Source organism: Micropterus salmoides, unplaced genomic scaffold, assembly GCF_014851395.1.
Source record: "Micropterus salmoides isolate LMB-PRFRI ecotype aquatic unplaced genomic scaffold, ASM1485139v1 Ms_hic_scaffold_18, whole genome shotgun sequence".
Taxonomy (NCBI): Eukaryota; Metazoa; Chordata; class Actinopteri; order Centrarchiformes; family Centrarchidae; genus Micropterus; species Micropterus salmoides.
The window spans coordinates 4,089,165-4,110,129 of record NW_024040928.1 but is presented as its reverse complement, the minus strand read 5'-3'; the positions used below and the strand labels follow the sequence as shown (position 1 = coordinate 4,110,129).

The window sequence follows — 20,965 nt, the reverse complement described above, 5'->3', positions numbered from 1 at the left end:
TCAGGAAGCATGGATTTTCATAAAAAACATCCTGAGGTGGCGACGCGAGGAGAAATTAGCTGGAAAGAGTAGAGGGCAGAGATAGTGGATGGCAGGACTGATAGATAAAGGTGAGTGTCATGGGCATTTTAGGGATTAGCAGGCAGACAAGCAGGGAGGCAGGCAGGCATAAGATGAGGGATGATTGAGGCACAAGGGCAAGAGAGTTAGGGACAGACTAGGAAGCAACATGAAGAATTTAATCACAAAACTAGAGCCCACTAAAACTAAACTAGAATACCACTGTACCTGAGCCAACAATCTGGCACCAAATGGATGAAGAACTGGGGTTGAAATACTGCCAGGCTGATGAGCCAATGGATATCAGGTGGGCAGGTCCATTAGATGTGCAGAATCAGCAGAGATCCAGGAAATGAGGGATTGCCATGCCCACACCACAAAGGAAACGTGAAGTTGAACAGCACATGAGCCTGGATTACCCGTATCTGTATTATTATTATTATTGGATATTATATTATGCTGCTCTGTAGCCTGGTGGTACAACAGCAGATACTTTTGTTGCTCTTTCCAGATGGCAGCAGGGTGAACAGGCTATGGCTGGGTGAGTACTGTCTTTTAGTATCCTTTCGACTCTGCAGGCACCTCACTGATATTGATATGCAATATATGGGTACCACTGTCATGGGCAGTTGAGTGCAGCGGTAGGAAACAGAGGAGTGGACCCAAATGCAGACAGAGGCGAGGGAATTGCAGTCCAACAAATATTTATTAACCAAGTAAAATAGGCTTACACTGAGAGCTCAGTGGCAACTGAACAAACAAAAGTTACTCCAAACTAAAACATAATCCACAGGGAAAAAACAAAAGGAACAAGGTACAAAACATGGATCAATCCACAAGTTCAGGACAGAACACTCCACACAGACAAGGACATCACAAACACTGAACACAACTGAGGACAATATATACACAGGCAAAGGAGCAGCGAGGGAAGCACAGCTGAAACACATCAGGTAATCAACAACAGGAACAAAGCTAGACAAAAACACCAGGCACAGAAGATTACAAAATAAAGCAGGAAGTAAAGTACTTGGGAAGACACAAGGACAGATCTACCAAAGTAAAACACAAAATATGAAAAAACTGCAAAATCAGGGCATGGACAGAGACTGGACCAAAGAGGAGACAGGACTACACTAAAACATGCAGACATAAGACTAAGGACTAAGACACAGACCAAAATAATAAAACAGAAGTACACAGACCAGGAAAAACACTAAACATGAACTAAAGCACAAGACTAAGAACTAAAACGCAGGACTAAGAACTAAGATAAGAGACAAGACGGATACTAAGAACTTAAACATGCAAATGGAAAACACTAGATTAAGCTACAAAACCCCAAATGTGACAAGATCAAATAAAGCTTACAGAACCAAACCTATGAAAACAGACTAAACAGGAAAAACATGAACACACAACCAAATCCTAACAGTTTACAGTCAGGATGCTTTCCATTGCTCCTCTGTAAAAGTTAAGAAAAACTTGGCACAGGTATTTTGCCTTCTTAAGATTCTCTGTGATACTGATTCCCAGGAACCTAAAACTGTTCACCTGCTCCACCTCAGTTCCACTGATGTAGACAGAAGTGTATGTCTTTGTATCCTTTTTCCTAAAATCATCGATCAGCTCCTTGATTTTGCTGTAGGTTGTTCTTTGTGCACCACTCTGCAAGATTATCGATTTTCACCCAATAGGAAGTCTCATCGTTTATGATGGTGGTATCTGCAAACTTCACAACAGAGTCCTCTCCATGTGGGGGATATAAAAACTTTAAACAGCCTAAATACATTTACTTTAGGCTCAATAATAATGGATATTGGCATACACAGAAAAGAATTAATTATAATCCAATCACATTTGCACACCAATGTCACTGAAATCATGTCTTTTTGCACATGACAGAAATTACAGCGAACTGTGGAAATCTAATCCTTGTAGTTTATATTGTGCTCACATGGTGCAATTTCCTAAATGTAGTTGTGTTATATCAAATAACCACAAACAAACTGAAACGCAACAAACTTGCTGTTATGTAGTATTCCAGTAAGGCAGTTCTAGTTGGTTTTTGTAATGAAGCTGCCGTCTGCAGTGGGCTGTGTGCATTGTACTTGGTGGGAACTTGGAGGCTACAGGGGCCCAGCGTTACATTTTTGTCCTGGAACCCCCAAACCGGTTAATACAGCCATGCCCTACTAGGGTCCCATGTGATACAGAGCCCATAGCCACCATTGAGGACAATGAGGCCATGGTCCCTGTCCTTTTCCTGATAATTGAGGATTTCAGCAACATGGAGTTTAGATTTAACATTTAAAACTTACACATGATGCAAGGTATTTTATTGGCTGATTTGAGTGTTTTTAGACGCAGTATATTAAAATTATTTTAAATAAGAAATCAGTATGGCCACTTTTTTATTCCTGGAAGTGTGGAGGAGGCATTTAGATCACAGTTAGAATTAAAATGACAAAACATTTAATCTAGAAAGAAATCCTACTTGTTTGAGAGAGGATGAGGTCATTTAAGGTGCGTCTTTGTTTGGAGGCACGACGACCCTGCTTCAGAATTGCTTTATGTCTTATTGCACCTTTAAGCACTTAAGAGAAAAGGCTGGAAACTGAGGCGTTCTTGTTTCACATTTGAAAGTTACCCACATTTATTTTGAAGGTTATAAGCGGAAGTCAGCACTTTCACACCACTTGGCTTGAGATATTTGCATACGGAACGTGCGCTGTCGCTGACTTCCGTGGTAAGAAGTGAACTACAACCGTCCGCAGCTCGTTTAGTTTGTTCTGCTGTTGTCTCTGTCTCTCTTTGAACTGCCACGGCGGAACTCGTCATAACAGCCGCTGCGAAGACTGTGCGTGCGTTCATCTGAAAAGTTGAGTATAAACCCAATACGACCTCCTTTTGTGTAAGAAGTCTGACTCATATTTATCCACGTACGTGCATATGAGCACGTCGAGTTTTGTAAAGATACCGCTGGTGCTTTTATCTTTGGCGTCTGTACAAGAAAATGGTGAGTTAACGTTAACCACCCGGCTTGAAATTCAAAACATACCGTGTAACTTAAGTTACTGTAAATAGTTATAGTAAAAAGTTATTTTGGCTGACAGCCATTGTGTGTCTCTCCAACACAGAGAAGTTATTCTCCACATATCTGGAACGCTAGCGTCTTGTAATTTTCCCACAAACAGTTGGCTTTCAGTTGGGCGAGGCTGCTGTAATCCATGGAAGAACAAGTTAAACTGAGGAACAGCTACCGTTACTTAATATTTCACTGAATGTGGAAAATTCCTTTAAACTCTACATATATGTTGTAAATAATGTAACATGGTCAGGTGATGGAATATCTACACTACAAATGTAAGTCTTGATGATGTGACAGCAGCACAGCTGGGGAGTCAAATAAAAGAACAAGAAAAAAGACTTTGAAAGGTATTAAAACAATTGAAACAATACATTCTTTTTCACATAAAGTTTTAATACTTAATATGGTTGCCACCATATGGACTGGACCATTCTGCTAAATTGTTATTCATGATAAACCACACTTTTTATTTATTTTAATTAGGGATGCTCTGATTTGATTTTTTTCTCCCTCAATATGATACTTTAAACTCAAGGGATCTGCTGATACCGAGTACTGATCTGATACCTGGTATATAGTGATAAATAAAGGCATAGGCATCAAGGATTCCTGTGGTATTAAATATTTAATCGGTGGCTCGCTGATAGTGGAAAAACAGAATTTTTAATTGACACTGATTTAAAAACTATGTATTTTACATTTAGTGGTTTTATCTGGCCGATACAGACCTGCTTTATAAGGTCATTATTTCACCAATATTAACCCAGTGTATGGGAATGGTGAGACAAAATATAACTTATCAAAGAAATGAGTAGTGTAGAAACTAGTCATAATCGCACAGTCGCTGGATAAAGGATGTGAATCCTTTGGAATTACCTGGATTTCTGCATAAACTGGTCATAAAATGTGATCTGATCTTCACCTAAGTGAAGACAAACACAGTCTGCTTAAACTAACCCCACACAAACAGTTACATGTTTTTTGTTTTTATTGAACACACGGTGTAAATATTCACAGTGCAGGGGGGAAAAAACTATGTGAACCCTTGGATTTAATAATTGGTTGACCCTCCTTTTGGCTACAAAAACCTCAACCAGACGTTTCCTGAAGTTGCCGATCAGACCTGAACAACTGTCAGGAGGAATTTTTGACTCCAATTAACTTTTGAAGAAGTCATTAGCGTAGCGGTTCACATACTTCTCCCACCCTGCACTGTTAATGTTTACATGGTGTGGTCAATAAAAACATATAATTGTTGTGTGGTTTTACTTTAAGCAGTGTTTGTCTGTTGTGATTTAGATGATCAGATCAAATTTTATGACCTATTTATGCAGAAATCCAGGTAAAGGATTCACATACTTTTTCATGCATCTGTACATAAATGTTTTTTCTCTCCCAATTTTCTTATCTGTCTTAAAACAATACTGAAGTACATATTCTCATGTGTATATTTAAAGTGTTTTTGGTCACCGTAATCATTCCTCCTGTCCACGCTAGCCTTAGAGAGATACCTTTCTGAGGTGATTCCCGTGTAAATGATGGGACACAAAATCACAGCCTGATCACATTATATCTGCCTTGGCTTTAGTTGCTGTCATAACCTTTGCGCTAACTTGATGTCTATGTTTCGGCAGCACCATGAGTCTACGAGAGATCAGTGAGAACGTGAAGCTGGCCCGCGAATATGCCTTGCTGGGAAACTACAGCTCGGCCAGTGTTCTCTATCATGGATTGCTGGAACAAATCAAGAAGTATGTGTACACCGTGCGTGACAGCAGTTTTCAACAGAGATGGCAGCAGGTAATTTTGGCATTAAAAATGTATCAGATAAAACTTAACAGATCCTGTTTTTTCTGATGTTTATCTGTGTTTTGTTTCTCAGTTGTGGCAAGAAATTAGTGAGGAGAATCAACAGGTTCAGGACATAATGTCGACTCTGGAGAACTTTCAGCTGGACACAACGCCTGCTAAACCCAGTAACCATGATGACTGTGAAATAAGGCCTGTGCACGTGGAACAGAGGTATTGCAGTTAGTTACTTACATTGAAAATTAATGAACGGCCTCATGCATTGCTTTAGTAAACGTTCTTTGTTTACTTTTACACCAACTTTGATACTGTTGGAACACTGCAGACCTAGTGCACAGATTTATGATCGGGGGTTGTATAAGCTATTTGTCTGTGAACAATAGCCCTGATGTAGTCACATGATTCAGATTAGTAAACCTGAGGCCCTGATGTGAGACGGTTTTGTTCCTGCTCTGCCCTCTGGAAAGGTGGCCTGTAAACTTTATGCTACCTCTTGGTGTGTTTTTCACTTCACTTAAACGTCTTGTTATTAGTCTTCCGTTAAAACACTTGATGAGCATTATATCGCATATCCTATAGTGTCTCATACATATACACATGTGTGGCCTCCAGGGAATTTCTAAAAATGTATTGGTGATTAATTTGACAGACACAGGATATGCATACATACTGAATAGTCATGAATAGTCAGATTTCAAAAGTCTTAGTGCCTTAGCCTGTCTAGTGTCTTTGTGCAGTCCAGATTGAATCATATCACTGATTAGTGCCCTGCGTGAATAAAACCACAACTAAACCGATATCATGAGTAACATAATTGTTTGGAATGATAAAGACGCATGAAAGGCTGATGGTTGTTAATAGCTCCATCTTCCTCTTCTCTTTTGAAAGACATTCTCCCTGTCCTGTCAGGAGGCCTGCTAACCCCTATAAAGACAGCAAACCTCCCAACAACCGCCTGAGCGTGGCTGTGAGGGCCCAGCTGAGGCACTCGCCTCGCGGACCCAATGGGGACAGAAGCAAGCCCTCCAAGGGCAAAGAAAAGAAGGAGGCAAAGGAGGCCTCTGGCAAAGCAAAGGATGATAAGGTGAACACCATGTTGGTGGTTTCAATGCAACATGATACAGCATATATTCAGAGACGACTATTTACATTGTTGATTAAACGGTATCCACATGCTGCTTGTTTACCTGCAGCCATGCCTAGCCTGTAATTCCAGTTTTCTGCTTGGGAGAAATCGGACCACATGGGTTACATTCAGGAAACGGGGGAAGAGTAATAATGTTTTGTGTCTGCATTCCAGAACAAAGGAGATGTCCAGGAGAAAGAAGTGAGAAAGTTTGACGGGACAGGATATGATAAGGACCTTGTGGATGCTCTAGAAAGAGATATTATATCTCAGAATCCAAATGTTAAATGGTACATGTTCACCTGTTTATATTCATCACTTACGCTTGTAGACTATTGGATAATGTTACTCCTGCTTTCAGTCTTTAGCTAGTAGTGAGCTAGGCTAACTAAAAGCCTCATCAGTAGAAGACGCGAGAAGAGTCTTATTCACTTAGGATAAGATGGCAAACAAGCATATTTCCAATGATGGTGGATTGTATCTTTTTTCAGAAAAAAAGTTCTTCACATTATGTTACCACTTAATATGAAGAGATATAGTAAAAAAACATTGTCATTGCTTGAACGCTAAATTGTTTTGAAATTAGAATTTTTATTTAGGGTGTGCTCAAAATAGTAATGATATTTTAAAGCTGAAAAGAGTTGACTGTTGATTTTCTCAATTAAAATGACATTATGTTATTTTCTGACGCTAACTAGCAGTTCGGCATACATTTCATAAACAAATGGAATTATAATTTCAAAGTTAATCTAAGACCTCTGAACAGGGCCCTGAGGAATTTGGGCTTGTTATGGTTACTTGTCCTGTCAATCTGTTGAACTATTGATAGCCACAGCAGTATAGAGCTGCACAGAGCTAGAAAAGCTCGTTGGCAGCTAGAAAAACATGCCATTATATTAGAAGGTGCAGATTCTTACTCCGCAAGAATGGTAGGAAGTGTGTGTGTGGTTTATCAAGCACCTTTCTTGGCATGATCACTGGCCTTCCTGAGAACTGCCAGGTGTCTTCTCTGTCTAACCTGTTTCTTTAGGGACGACATTGCAGACTTGGAAGATGCAAAAAAACTCCTGAAAGAAGCAGTCGTGTTGCCCATGTGGATGCCAGCATTTTTCAAAGGGATACGAAGACCATGGAAGGTGCTGATTTAAAGAGATTTTAGTTTTTATTTGTTTTGTAATGTGTCACTGATGTCAATGCACAAAACTTCTTTTTTAACTTTAGGGAGTGCTTATGGTCGGACCTCCAGGCACCGGGAAAACACTTTTGGCCAAGGCAGTTGCTACCGAGTGCAGAACCACATTTTTCAACGTCTCTTCATCTACTCTCACCTCCAAGTATAGAGGGGAGTCTGAGAAGCTAGTTCGCCTTCTCTTTGAAATGGTAAGACTTTATTTATGTGACTGGTAACCAGGTAATGTTGTTTTTAAACTAAACATTCAACTGTCAACATGAATCTGGAATACCAAGTAAAATTCTCATAATATAGTGAAAAAAAACTGGGGTCTGACAAAACGTCTCCCATTCATTTGTAAAATTCATGGGACTCCTGTATTACAGTGAATCACACACTTTGCCTTGTCATTTCCCCTCACTTCTCTCTCATGTATGCCACAACATGTCCATCAGAAAACATAGCAAACTGTTTTGAGATTGAACTCGCCCGTGATGGTGTGGATGTGATGGTTGACACTGTTGTGCGTTTTATGCTCATTGTTTTCGTATTCTTGACTCTGTAGTAGCCTATATCTATTTTTGATGCGCTGTTATCAGTATTTTTCCTGTTCTGCCGTTATTTGTAATTATCTACTGACCTCGAACTGAACCTCAGTTACATTTCTTAAAATCACTTATGCTGAAGACCATTTAAAATGTTTTTTCATCTGAGCCCTTATTTCCACACCACCTTTCAACACAAAATGTTGGCAAAGCTCGCAGCATATTACTTATTGCAGAATAATGTTAATGGTGAATGTTCTTTTAAACTGTAAAATCTATCTAACTTAACGTTAGCTTGTTAAATCTACCTTTCTCTTGCGGTCTTCCTCAATACTCGTCTCTCCCTGCCTCTCTTCGGATGTGTGTTGCCAGGTGTGGTGCTGTGGTGTCCTCACTGTCATGTCATACTAAAAGCCTTCGCAGAGTCATATAATTGCGACTTCATGACATTTCATAAAATTCTGATACCTAAGCCCTCTTTCTCTCTAGATTTATTTGGAATTAACTATTAAATATTTGACAGTGTACCTGATTAACTTACTGTACCTGTACTAACTTAGAAACAGTTTGAGAATAGCAAAGAGTTTTTTTATTGGACTCAGTCATTGTGTATGTTGTTGTACAGGCACGTTTTTACGCTCCCACTACGATCTTCATTGATGAAATTGACTCCATGTGCAGCCGCAGAGGGACATCGGAGGAGCATGAGGCCAGCCGGAGAGTCAAGGCAGAGCTGCTGGTGCAGATGGATGGTATAATGCCTATGAGACGTTCTTGTACACTGACAATAACACAGCCACACTTGTATTATATTATATTCTAAGTATTATATTTGCTGTTAGAATTTTATTCTGTGGAACCACTTTATCTGTCCAAAATGATTTGAAACAAGTGAACATTAGTTTTCTGCAGCATTGCCTATTTTCCAGCTTTCAAAAATATGTAAACTGTTTTTTAACTGCAAACAAACCCCAGATAGGAGTGGTTATTTTTCTGAGGCTTTTCCCAGTATTATGGCTTTTGTGCAGGTGTCGGTGGAGCATCAGAAAATGATGACCCGTCCAAGATGGTGATGGTGCTGGCTGCCACCAACTTCCCATGGGACATTGATGAGGCTCTGAGAAGACGGCTGGAGAAGAGGATCTACATCCCTCTACCTTCAAGTACAGTCATTTTTTGCTGCTAGACGGTGTAGTCGCTAGATGTCTCGTGAAAAATGTGATTCATTGAAAGTGATCGAAGTTACTGCAGACTAATATGACGTGAGCTTTTACTGCTCAGCAACTAGAAAACACGACAGATGGACAACAGAGGTCCAGACAGAAAGACTTCATAATGTCTATTAATTGCAACCTTCCTTTGTAATGTGGGATCATACTGGATTAACCTGCCATGGAGGCCCTGCAGAAAAAACAAGCCGTTGGGCCCCTACTTACCCCCACATTCCTTGCATTCTGTACCCTGTCACCTTCAAGTACAGTGCACAAAGCAGATCCGCATGCAGCTTCATTATGTTTTGAGCACCAGTAAACAACCGGTAATCTTTTGCTGCAATACTGCCTGATTATGAGCATGTAAGCACAAAGTCAACATAAATACCAAGTTCCAAAACTAGAATTTGACACTCAATACAGGGCCTCAAGTTCAGATTAGAATGCGTAGTGGTGCATATCCCCAAACAAATTCACAATTAATGTTATTACCACAAACCAACTGAGAGGCAGTGAACCTGGGTCTTTCTGGGACCCAGGAGCATCTGTCTGTATGTATTCCAGCCAACCTTGATCGGGGCCCTTTACACTTGTTACCTGTAGGGATGCACCGAACGTTCGGCCACCAAAAATAATTGGCTGAAAATAGCAAAAAAAAAGCACTTTCGGTGTTCGGCCTAATAAGTCAAAAGACCGAATAATTTTTACCGAACAATTACGCTGACATGTTGGCAGAGTGGAAGCATTTTAAAGACGCACAAATGTCTGTTTGCAGACGCTGTTCTGCTGAATTGTCTCCTAGCACATCCACTCCATCTGTGGCTGACTTCTTAGAAAAGGCAACAAACGGTCTGACCCGCTTTGACTGTTTCTGTCAATCGTTACTGAGAAGGTGAATAAGCTAGCTGCACCTACATTTGGAGTGCACACGTATTAAAGCCTTTATGGTAAATCCACTGAAACGGCCCAGTGCGAGCTGACAGGCAGGTTAGAGACTTTATCCTGTTAGTTTGTCTCAAGTGTTGCAGTATGAGAGTCCTACCTGAAGAGAGGCTGCAAAGAACTACACACATTATTTATCAAACTGGGTCAGACTTGAGGAATTTAGTGCGAGGATACACATGTGACAACTTCCGGTTTTCAAAATAAGGTGTCTATACAGGATGGAAATAAGATTAATTGGATTATAGTCACGGAAAGTATAAAACATAGTACATTTGTTCATTAGAAGTAAATGGACACATGTAATTTACTTTACTGGACCCTCTCGGGCCTCGGACCCCCCCCACCATAGTCTCTCCGAATCCTGTGGGAAACACTGAGTAAAAAGCACATTTTGACTATTTAATTTATGCAATGGTTTCAAAAAAGGAAAAATAAATGTAAAATAATGTAAAAAACCTTGTTGAGTACTCGGGAAAGTTTTTCATAATTGGCTTTCGCCAAGAATTTTCATTTCGGTGCATCCCTAGTTACCTGGTTGGTGTATACTGTATGTGGTAGGTGCTGTAGGCAGAATCATGCTGCATCACGCTGCATTTACATTTGCAGACAAAGGGCGAGTAGAGCTGCTCAGGATCAACCTGAAGGAACTGGAGCTGGCCAGCGATGTGGACTTGAATAAGATTGCAGAGCAGATGGAGGGTTACTCAGGAGCCGACATTACCAACGTGTGCAGGTCAGCCATCACTGCTGTTTTTCATCCTTCAAACCAATGTTGAACTTAATGGTAGTTTCTATTTCTATCAGAAATGAAACCACAAAGATATGCACAGAATATGACCAGTTATTGCTACACTAGATAAAATACACTAAGATTTTAGTGTCCTTTACCTCCCCATAGTTCCTGTTTATATCTCATTCACTGTCAAATTGAGCCAATACTGTAAAGTACTGAGTCTGCATTTTGCTGCTGTTCACCACCACCGTAACCTTTTGGAAAAATAGATGTGACTTGCAGCAAGTTGGTTGAATGCATTTACAGAGGTGTTATATTTACAATTTCTAATTAAAGTTGAGTGTCATCTCCTTAAATCATTTGAAATCCTTTTTGCAGGAATATGCTGTTGTATATGCTTTTGATTCCAAATCAAAATGGTCTGTTATTGCAGTCCGTAAATCAATTTAAGATTTCAGAAGAGCACAATAAAAGCAACCACTGAAAGGATTATTGTTTTGACTAATTCATGCAATAAAAAGCCTCTATTTGAATGTCTGCTGAAACTGAGAAATTTTACTTTTATTGTGTGATGCTGCAGGGATGCCTCTCTGATGGCCATGAGGCGAAGAATCGAGGGCCTCACGCCAGAGGAGATCCGCAACATTTCCCGGGACGAGATGCACATGCCAACCACCATGGAGGACTTTGAGTCAGCTCTGAGGAAAGTGTCCAAATCTGTGTCTGCATCCGATCTGGAGAAGTATGAAAAGTGGATCGAAGAGTTCGGGTCCTGCTGAAAAAACACTAGCATTTGAGTTGTCTTTGTCTGGATGTGCAACTGTTGTTGGAAGATGGTGAGTTTTAGTAGTGAGGTTTTGTCTGTGTATTTGTCTGAATAATTCAGGTGACTGAATGTATAAAGTAGGTTTATTAATTTAGGTAAATATGTGCACTTGAAAAATGGCACCTATTATACATTATGTTAATGTTATGCAAAAGTCTCAATCTAAAATCTGAAGAGTCAACTTGAGGTGTGATCTAGTTTTCTTTCAAATTATGGCATTTGTTACTTTAATGATCCTGAAATCAACAAACATGTTCAACATGCAAGACAAAATTAGCTGTAGCTGAAGAACGCATTGTTTCAATAGACCGTAGAGTTCATTTTCAGATATTTTACTGTGACTTTGCCTTCCCAAGTGTCATAATATTTGCTTAGTATCACTGTGTCTGACAGTGATACTAAGCTTACTGCCAATCAAATGTTACTCCTGTCTTTTTGTAATGCACTTGATTTTTAGTGCGGTGGTTTTGATTTTTGGAAATATAAATTCCTACAAATATAACGCTAACAAGATATTTCTATGAATAAAGTTAACAAGGATTACATGAATACATGGAAGTGTTTTTACTAAGCAGTGTGTCTGCTGGGGAAACAACACTCAGATGACATACTGAAACATTTCTAACTTGAGTATGCATTATAGGCATGCTGGCTCCAGAAGCGTTGCATGGTACGGGAGTCTTGTGACTGTTCTTCAAAACATTTGTTTATTACTGTATTTGGTTCAACATGGACATGATTTGTCAAGTCAGTTGTCAAACCAAAGTCAAAATCATACATGAGTCCATCAGTTTTAAGATATTGCTGATGTGAAATAAACAGTTTCTGCACATTTTTATCATATCGACTTTACGGCTTAAGTGTGAGTATAAGTGCAGGGCTCAGAAGTCATTAAAAAAGTTTATTGTGGGGCACCCTGGTGGCCTAAGGGTTTAAGATGCTGACCATATAATCGCAACTTTCCCAGTTCATGTCTTGCTAGGAACTTCCTAACATCCTTCGTCCTTCTGTGTTTATTTCCTGTCAGCTCTCTTCTGTATCCTGTCCAGTAAAGGCAAGGGTTAAAAGCGCTGAACCTTTCTGAAAATGACCAGATAGCCTAGGGCTGGACAATAAAACAATAACAAAAAATATCATGATATAATTTCTTTCAATAATACAAATATTCAATAAATGTTTGACTCTATTCACTTGAATTTTTTTTAAGATATTAATTTTGTTGAGGGGGGAAAAGGACTAACAAAGCTTTTATTTAATTGTACTCATGTATATTTATTATTGTTTTGAATGTTCTACTTCAGATTTGTGTTTGGCCTCAAGTGTTGACCATGAAGACATAAACCACAGTTAACCATAAGGTTTCTTCAACTTTCACTCAGGAACAAAAATCAGCCTTTAAACTCAAAAGAAATAACAATTTGATACTTTTTATCGTGAGCTCATTTTTGGCCATATTGTCCAGCCCTAAGAGCCTTAAAATTACTTTTACAATACCAGTACCCTTAAAGTGATGCAGATACCAAATGAGTACTTCATTTGATATGTTGCATAAAATGTCACCTGTTGAAGCCATAGTAGTTGATTGGTAGCTTGTAATTATTTTTATTGTTGTTATGGACAAGCAAGGTAATCTATTTTATTTTATTTCAAATAACTGCTACATAAAAAGTATTGGGAAATTGCGTCACATCGGTCCTCATCCTAATTAGGTCGTCCTCACTGGTAGTATTGGCCTATGAGGGAAAGACTACAGCTTAGGAGTTATTTTATATTTAAATGAGAGAGGAGGAGTGAAATAGTTTAGTGACCAAATAAGTTGTGGGAAACGTATTTAAGGTATTTTTTTGAAAGTAAACAACGGAAGATTATTTTATTAACTTTAGATCAATCAACTGAATTGAAAGATCTCCACGAACTTTTTCCTTTATTGGTGAGTCGCAAACCTCTGAAAAGACGACAGTCTCAAGTAGAAAACGAAAAAAAGCAGTCTGTTTAAACAAGTCACTAAAGACTCAGAGTAAAGACAAGCTGTACGTCCAGCCAACCAAACCAACTACACCTGAAGCAGCTGCAGCCAGAGGCTCTGAGAGTAAAATCAGCTGATCGCCACAAAAGCCTTTAATTGATGTGATGGAACGCAGCGATCGATCAGTGACAGGTGATGTGAACAGCAAATAAAAATGTACAGAGAAGTGTTAAATGATCCTTTATCCCATTGTATGAAAACCACTCCATGCCTGATTTGCTGTTGTGAATTGTGAGTTCACTCCAGATTAGAGACTTTTCTTATCTACCAGATATCAGAACAATGCAGCAAGTGTTCAGTGTGCTCTCAGCCTGCAGAACCCCAAAAATCAGACGAGACAAAGCTTGATGGTCATAAGGAAAGCATTTAATCAGCAGGATTTTAGACCCAAATACACAGTCCAGCTGTAACTCATACAATGTATGCACACAAATGTCTCAAAATAGTAACACATGGGTCTGTCTCCACTTAAACAAAGAGCAAATTAAATTATTCTTCAGCCACACATGTCAATTCATGCCTGACATTGTTTGCCTTACAGGCTCATTCATATTGAGTTCATCATTTTGGAATTTGAGGTTGATCCCAATGCTGGTTGAGCTGTTTTGAGTCATCATGCAGCTTTCTAGTTTTAATGTACAGTATAATTCGCTGACAGGACAGCAAACTGCATTCACTAGCTAGACTACACATGCACCTTTTGCTATCACAGTACATCATGCATTCAGCTGTTTAATTGAGCCCCGGGAGACAAAACCATAGCCTCGGCTGAGGTACACAATCTGATGTTTTAAGGGTGTTTTTTAAAAAGCATGGCAAACACATGTTTAAAATAACACAAAACCATGTTGAAACACTTGCACTTGCTGAGTTTTAGATGAACTAAACCCACTTTTTTGACCAATAACCTGCCTTGTGCACACCTTTTTTGGTCCCTCACACACGGCCTAGTGAAACATTGGGAGTGATACTTGGGAGGTTTATGTCATTCTTGCCTTTAAATCATGACAAGATTTACCACAAAATACAGTATGAATAAAGTAACATCCATGCACGTTCATGTCCAGTTTTCATTCCAAAATTCAATAATAAGTGCAGATTCTTTACTTAAGTGACAATTTACACACTGAATTTGTGGTCATGTCTTGTGCACACACTGTATTTTACAGCCATGTCATAGCAGTAGTTTTTCTTATGTTTAGAGTGCATAGACAATCTGAACAACCTCACTTACATTCTTCATTGTTAGTAACAGGAAACCACACACAAACAAAGAAAACTATTATAACCCCCCCCCCCCTTAGTGATAAGTGTCCAAGAAATACTGACCGAGGCACTGTGAAGAAAGACAATCGATATGAGCCTCAACTGTGGGCAGCAGGCCTTGAAGAGAGGTGTTTTTCTGTCATATTTAGAGTTGTGGGAGGAAAACATTTTTCACTGAATGTGCAGACACAAGATTTGTAATAACATTTTATCCAGACACAGTGATCTACATGTTTTTTGTTTTTTGTTTTTACTTAATTCATCTGAGCTATCCATAACAGCTATTCAACAACGATTCAAATGTAATCACCTTAAGAATTCATCTTCACGTAAAGGACAACAGACAGGAGACATTGCCTGTCTCATATTAAATAAATATACTGAATAAACTCAGTGCATTTGCTGCCTTAGAGTTTTCTTCAATATATATATATTTTGTTTTACAATAGTGGGGTAGATTTCTGAAAAAAAGAGAAAAAAAAGTGTGAGCTATAGGCCTACAGAACTGCTACATATAGAAAGTTCTTTCAGTGAACATAAATTGTTGGATGCAGCCCCTAAAATGCTCAGTTTGTTCATATTCATTTTCAACCCTGCAGTGCTTACAGCTGCTTTCCCAAGCTTGTGTCTATTGTAATATGTGTTGCTAGGTCTTCATAAAAAGAAAACAAAACCAATTCCACCAAGTCCATTTAGTGGCTGCACTAAGCTAAACGGCTGCTGGCCAGAGCTTAACATTCAAGCTTAACAACTCTCAGCAAGAAAGCAAATAAGCATGTTTAGTAAATATAGGAATATGTCACCTTGCTATGACATGTTTTGGAAGTGTGTGAAGCAAAATTACTTGATTTGTAGGTATTTTCTAGTAAAAAGTAACTCGTTACCAAGCTAGTTACTTTAAAAGGCAGTGTGACAAAGTCATTCGTGACTTAATAAAAGTTGCTTTCCATAAACTAACTAATAATCTGACCAATCACGATGATTGCACGGATGCTGGTAAACACACTGCAAGCTTACCATCAGTCCAACAGGAAAGAGCTGTCGGTTCCTGACATTTTCTTTTCCATTCTGATCATGTGACTTAATTTGCGGGATTCACATGGACTAGCAATAAACCTACAAACTGAGTTTAGTCAGTTTGTTAGATTTAAAGCACCTCCTGTTCCATGGCTAATGTGCTTAAAGGGTACTTTCAAGTGAAAACAAAACCTAGTGGTTCACTCTTCTGAATAAAAGCTAGCAACAAAATCAAGCCATGCTGAAAACGTAACACAATAACCAAGGCTAAAGAACAAATAAGAACAAATTGAAAATAAAAAGGAGCTGACCAAGTCACTTCTCATTCAAGGCTTCTTCTCTTCTTCCTCTGCTTCTATTTCTATGTTCTCCAGCAGAGTGTGCTTCTCCTCCTCCGGCATTAGAGTGACAGGGTTTAGGTGAAAAATGTGCCTGTAAAAAACACAAAACTAAATTAATATAATAAAGATAATCAGGTAAGTCAGCTGGGGCCTGTACCAAGAAGCAAGTTCAACATACCTTGCATATATCTTTTTGTTATCCTTCCCTAACTAACAATCGGGATTAGCGTTACGACGAGTAAATCGCCGTAAAAGAGGCGGTGTTAGCAGCACATGACCAATCGCAGACAAGAACAAGTCTACTGGCAGCAGAGCAACATATTTTACAAATGAAGACCAAACTGTCATATTAGACAAACAGACACCGTCTAAGTAACACAGCTGCAGCTGACACATGCAGGAAGACAGTGTGAATGCCTTAATGAACAGGAGTGGTCTATAATAATGTGTTGATTTGATGTGTTCTTATGGCGTCTTTGAAAATATCAGCGTCCTTCTTTCAGCTCAGCTGTGTGTCCTGGTTTTGATATTAAAAGCCTCAGCCACTAAATAAGTGGTCGTTCCAACTGACTTAAGAATTTCTGGTCACTTTAAAAATCAGATTAATTTATTTAGCGCACTCAATTGTTCCAAACGTTGTTCTAAAATAACTTCATGAAGCAACGAAACAAAAAACCCATTCATGCCATAAAATGTGCTCAGGAAGTGGTCAAAAAGACTGAATCTCAACATTTAGGCTACTGAAAACTTCCCGCACATTAACTTCACCCACATCGCAAAAGGTGGGGCGCTACATGACCAGTATAATACAAGACAGCTACTAACCTAAAATAAATTCATATTAAAGTTAATTTCAATAGGTCTACCAAACAATATGCTCATAATATTCAGCCTCACATAAGAAAAATCAAACCCTTTTATTTCAATGGTTGCAACAGGCTGTGTGACTTGAACGGACTTGGGAGCAACAAAAAAATTTAAAACACATTTCAAAGCGGTAAGTAGGCTTATCTTAAAAACCTACAAGTATTAGCCTACAAGGCTTTAGTAGCCTACTTTAATCAGTGTCTTTAGAATGATATTGCTATACCTAAGTTTCCGCATCACTGCAGCAAACTGTCTGTGGGATCTACGGGTGATGTCATTTTCTAAGAGATCTGATTGGTCTCTTATCTGGAACATAACCTGCTCCGGAGCAGGTTAGCCGTTAAGCATACGTTACCATGGAGATCTACCCTGTTAACCCTGAAATTACCTCGAGAAGCTCAAATCCTGCTACGTGGTACAGGCCCCAGGTCAATGATGGCGTGGTAAAGTGCTTGCCTCTAGATGTTCCAGCACATTATTTATTCACTCATAAACCCCATTAAACAAACTCACTTGTGTTCACAAGTTGGGAAAAACATGTCCAAGATCTTGACGATGATCGCTGATCCGACAACGCCGATCACCACCACCCACATGACCAGGAAGAAAAGAGGCAGTGACTCGGAGCTGAAGCGCTTCAGACGCTCCCTCACTTCCTCCACCCACTGACACATGGCCTGAGGAGAGGACGGACATGAACACATGAACATTTCCTGCAGGTACAAGGCACCACTGGTAATACATATTACAGAAGGGTTTTCTGAGCTTTATGGGGAGATCTTATGTCAAACTGCATGAATCGCAAAAGTAATGTATGGAAATGTTCAATATCCTAAGAAGGAAACTTCTCTTTTAACTCACCATACACCATCTGGTGTATAAGTCGGTGGATATTTCTGCACAGAAGCACATGTTTTAATGTGTTACTGCGCGTTGGATTAATTGTGCAAATGTTGCTCTGGCTCTACATGATCAGTGCTTTGGTGATCCATTTGATGTGCATTTTGAGTTTCGGCGTGTGACAAGGAGAAAGCTGATAGAGGTGCAGACAATTACTTTGGATGGATGTAAATAGGAAACCATCTATACATACAGCAGGTGTGACCAGTGTCAACTTAAGGAAGTAATATTGTTTTACTGCAACATTTGTTCGGTCTATAACTAAGCTCCCAAATGTTAATATTGCCCCCAATAATAGCGTCCCAAAATTTTCTCAAGTTTGCATAACTTTAAAATCTCTTTCTTCATCACACCTGAACCTGGCTCACAATATTTTCTTTAACAATCAGTGCATCCCTACGAATGACTTTCCCTTCCGTGTTTATTTCAAGAGACCGCCAACAGTCCAACTTTCCTCCTGAAATGGCTAGACCTCTGAGACAGCACATACCGTTCATCAGCTACCATTTCTTCAACAATCAGACTTGGCTTACAGAGTAAGACGATATCAGTTCTTTGGGCGGTGATTCCATCTGAATCCGATCCGGCTGGCTTGGTTCTCTGTCATCAAATTCGTCATCATATCTGACATCATACAGCAGGTCGGGGTCCATACGCAGCGGAGTCTCCGGGAGCTTTCCAGGGGCTGCAATCTCCTCCTGGGTGGTCTCTGTGTGCTTCAGGGGGTACTGGCTAGTAGTATGGGAGATCAGCTGTTCTTCATCTGATTAATAAGAATACACATGTCATTGGATTGCTATAGAGAGTCTGCGTAATAATAATAATTATAATTAAGGTCAGAAAAGGCATGCATGTTTTCATACCTTTTGTGGGATTTGGTGGATCTGTGACAACCACATCGTTCTCCCTGGGAACCCTGAAGATCTCACTGTGTCCAATGGGGTAGATGTTGGTAAACTGAGCCAGCTTCTGGAAATCTGGGCTCATGAGTATTTTCACCTCACACATGTCGGGCTGCTGGACCTAAAGGATAAAAACCCAAAAGGTGTCAAATTATTGCCTTGCATTTTTGCATTTACAAAACTTCTTCATGTTACAATTCATTAGCACGGGGGGAAAAAAGATGGAGTGTCATTATTCTTAGAAAATACTGAATATTATTGGTTATACGTTTTGAGGTATTCCTCGAAAATAACAAAACAAGGTTCTGTGGGTATTTCTCCCTAAAGTACATGGTAAAGGTTTCAACATTTTTCCTTAAGGAAAACAAATGGGTGCAGTTTCAAAACATATGTGCAACATTTCTTACTTATTTTTTACATCTGGACAGACTTGTGTCATGTTTCACAAAATTTTAATTTACCATAAGATTTGTAAGACATAAAAGATTCCTAAGAGATATTTACCTCTTTGCCCTCCATCTCTATTACTTCACTGAACACCTGCAAGGCCACCACCTCCTCTGAGTCGCTGTAGAGCCGGTTCTGGCTAACCATCACCCGGGTGACAGTAGACACCAAGTCCCCAGATTCAAAGTCACTGCTTCCATTGATGCGGTCTACTGGAAAAAAAAAATAACATAAGAAATAATAAAATAAAACATTAAAATATGCAGGATAAAAGAAGAAGAAAGAAACAAGAATAATAACACTATAATAAATAGGCAGCTCTGATAATATCAGGATATGCTTTCGGATAATAGTGCATTTTTAGAAGACACTTAAAATAAAACAATGACTCAGACAGCCTAATTTCCTCAGGCAGGTTGTTCCAGTGCCTCAGGGCCCTGACAGCAAAAGCTCTGTCCCCTTTAGTTTTCAGCCTGGATCTCAAACTACACAAAGCCTTATCAGGAATTAAAAGATCCAAAATGTAATCTGTAGCCAGGTCATAGAGAGCCAATAATCTATAGCATCTTAAAATCAATCCTAAAAAAAAAAAAAACAGGGAGCCAATGTAAAGAGGCCAACGCAGGTGTGGTGTGATCGTACCTCTTGGTTCTGCTTAAAAGCCAAGCAGCTGAGTTCCGCACACTCTGTAGTTGTTTCAAGGCTTTTCAATTTAAACAAGAGTAATAATGTAACTTTCAGTGATGGGACTTAAATATCCTACAGAATTAGTTAATGAATCCATCAAATAAACACTAATTTTATTTATAGATTTTGAATTTAACATTAAGTCGTTTATAAGTAAAACTCCATGTGATTGTAAACTTAATACATTTGACAGTTGAAGGTGTCCTTGTGAAAGCACACATCTTGTTTGATAAAGATGTGCTGTGGCAAAAAAACTAAGGAGAAAAAGAAAAAATGACAGAAAAAAACTCATCTCCTATTGGAGAGGTTTGTGTTATAACTGTTTAGTACTTGGATGTGTGATGTGAGGAAAACTCACACAGAAGTGCTTGACAGTTGAACCTGGTGACCCCTGACAGCTCTACTGGGATGTCATTGACCAGCACCTGCTCTTCTCCCACCGATATGTTTAAATTGATCTGAAAAAAGAAATACGAAGGTTAAGGCTTGGCTGGTCGCAGACCCGCCTCTGTAACTTCGCTTGGTAAATTGGCTTGGAAATCACTGTTTACCTGCAAGTTGTTCGAATCCTGTAACTGTGTGTCCGCCAATGTCCCTGCTGTCACGTTAATCAGGATGTTTTCCTATGGAGATAGATAATTTGAAAGAAAAGGAAAAGAAAACACACATAGACGTGAGGTTTAACAGCACAATGTCTGCCAGCCAGGGTATTTCTAACGCTGGACGACCAGTAAGCTAACGCTGTATGCTAACATAAACATCGTCAAGCGCATTAGCTTATTAATATTTGCTGCTGCTGACATTTACCGCTCTGGGTCTTACCGTATTCAGTTGCCTTGGCGGCGACTCTGTGCACGTTACTGTGGCAAAAAGAAGAACTATAACACTAACTGCTAGCCCTGTCATTTCCATTTTGTGTTGACTAATCTTAGCAGCAGCAAGACAGCTAAAACAAACACATTGAGGAAGAAGACATATGTGCTGCGCACGCGCAG

The 20,965-nt window shown here is 39.3% G+C and overlaps 2 protein-coding genes across 6 annotated transcripts; one reads left to right on the top strand and one right to left on the bottom strand.

Moving 5' to 3' along the window:
- The first annotated feature begins 471 nt into the window (after window positions 1-471).
- On the top strand, window positions 472-12,066 carry katna1 (katanin p60 (ATPase containing) subunit A 1). 4 transcript variants are annotated; one of them, XM_038726642.1, is made up of 11 exons: window positions 472-601; window positions 4,786-4,951; window positions 5,034-5,173; window positions 5,870-6,044; window positions 6,261-6,376; window positions 7,117-7,222; window positions 7,308-7,466; window positions 8,428-8,554; window positions 8,831-8,965; window positions 10,565-10,691; window positions 11,272-12,066. In XM_038726642.1, exons 1-11 carry the CDS (start codon window positions 594-596, stop codon window positions 11,468-11,470), a joined length of 1,458 nt encoding a protein of 485 aa, XP_038582570.1. In that variant the 5' UTR covers window positions 472-593; the 3' UTR covers window positions 11,471-12,066. The 4 variants fall into 4 exon arrangements, with proteins under 4 accessions (XP_038582570.1, XP_038582567.1, XP_038582568.1 ...); XM_038726639.1 differs by having other exon boundaries at window positions 473-601; window positions 5,849-6,044; XM_038726640.1 differs by lacking the exon at window positions 472-601 and adding an exon at window positions 2,786-2,941 and having other exon boundaries at window positions 5,849-6,044.
- A 1,821-nt stretch (window positions 12,067-13,887) lies between these two features.
- Window positions 13,888-20,952, bottom strand: ginm1 (glycoprotein integral membrane 1). 2 transcript variants are annotated; one of them, XM_038726644.1, is made up of 8 exons: window positions 20,793-20,952; window positions 20,522-20,593; window positions 20,329-20,428; window positions 19,341-19,495; window positions 18,798-18,957; window positions 18,468-18,697; window positions 17,548-17,711; window positions 13,888-16,258 (listed from the first exon to the last, which is right to left on the bottom strand). In XM_038726644.1, exons 1-8 carry the CDS (start codon window positions 20,880-20,882, stop codon window positions 16,153-16,155), a joined length of 1,077 nt encoding a protein of 358 aa, XP_038582572.1. In that variant the 5' UTR covers window positions 20,883-20,952; the 3' UTR covers window positions 13,888-16,152. The 2 variants fall into 2 exon arrangements, with proteins under 2 accessions (XP_038582572.1, XP_038582573.1); XM_038726645.1 differs by having other exon boundaries at window positions 19,341-19,492.
- Between the last annotated feature and the right edge of the window lie 13 nt (window positions 20,953-20,965).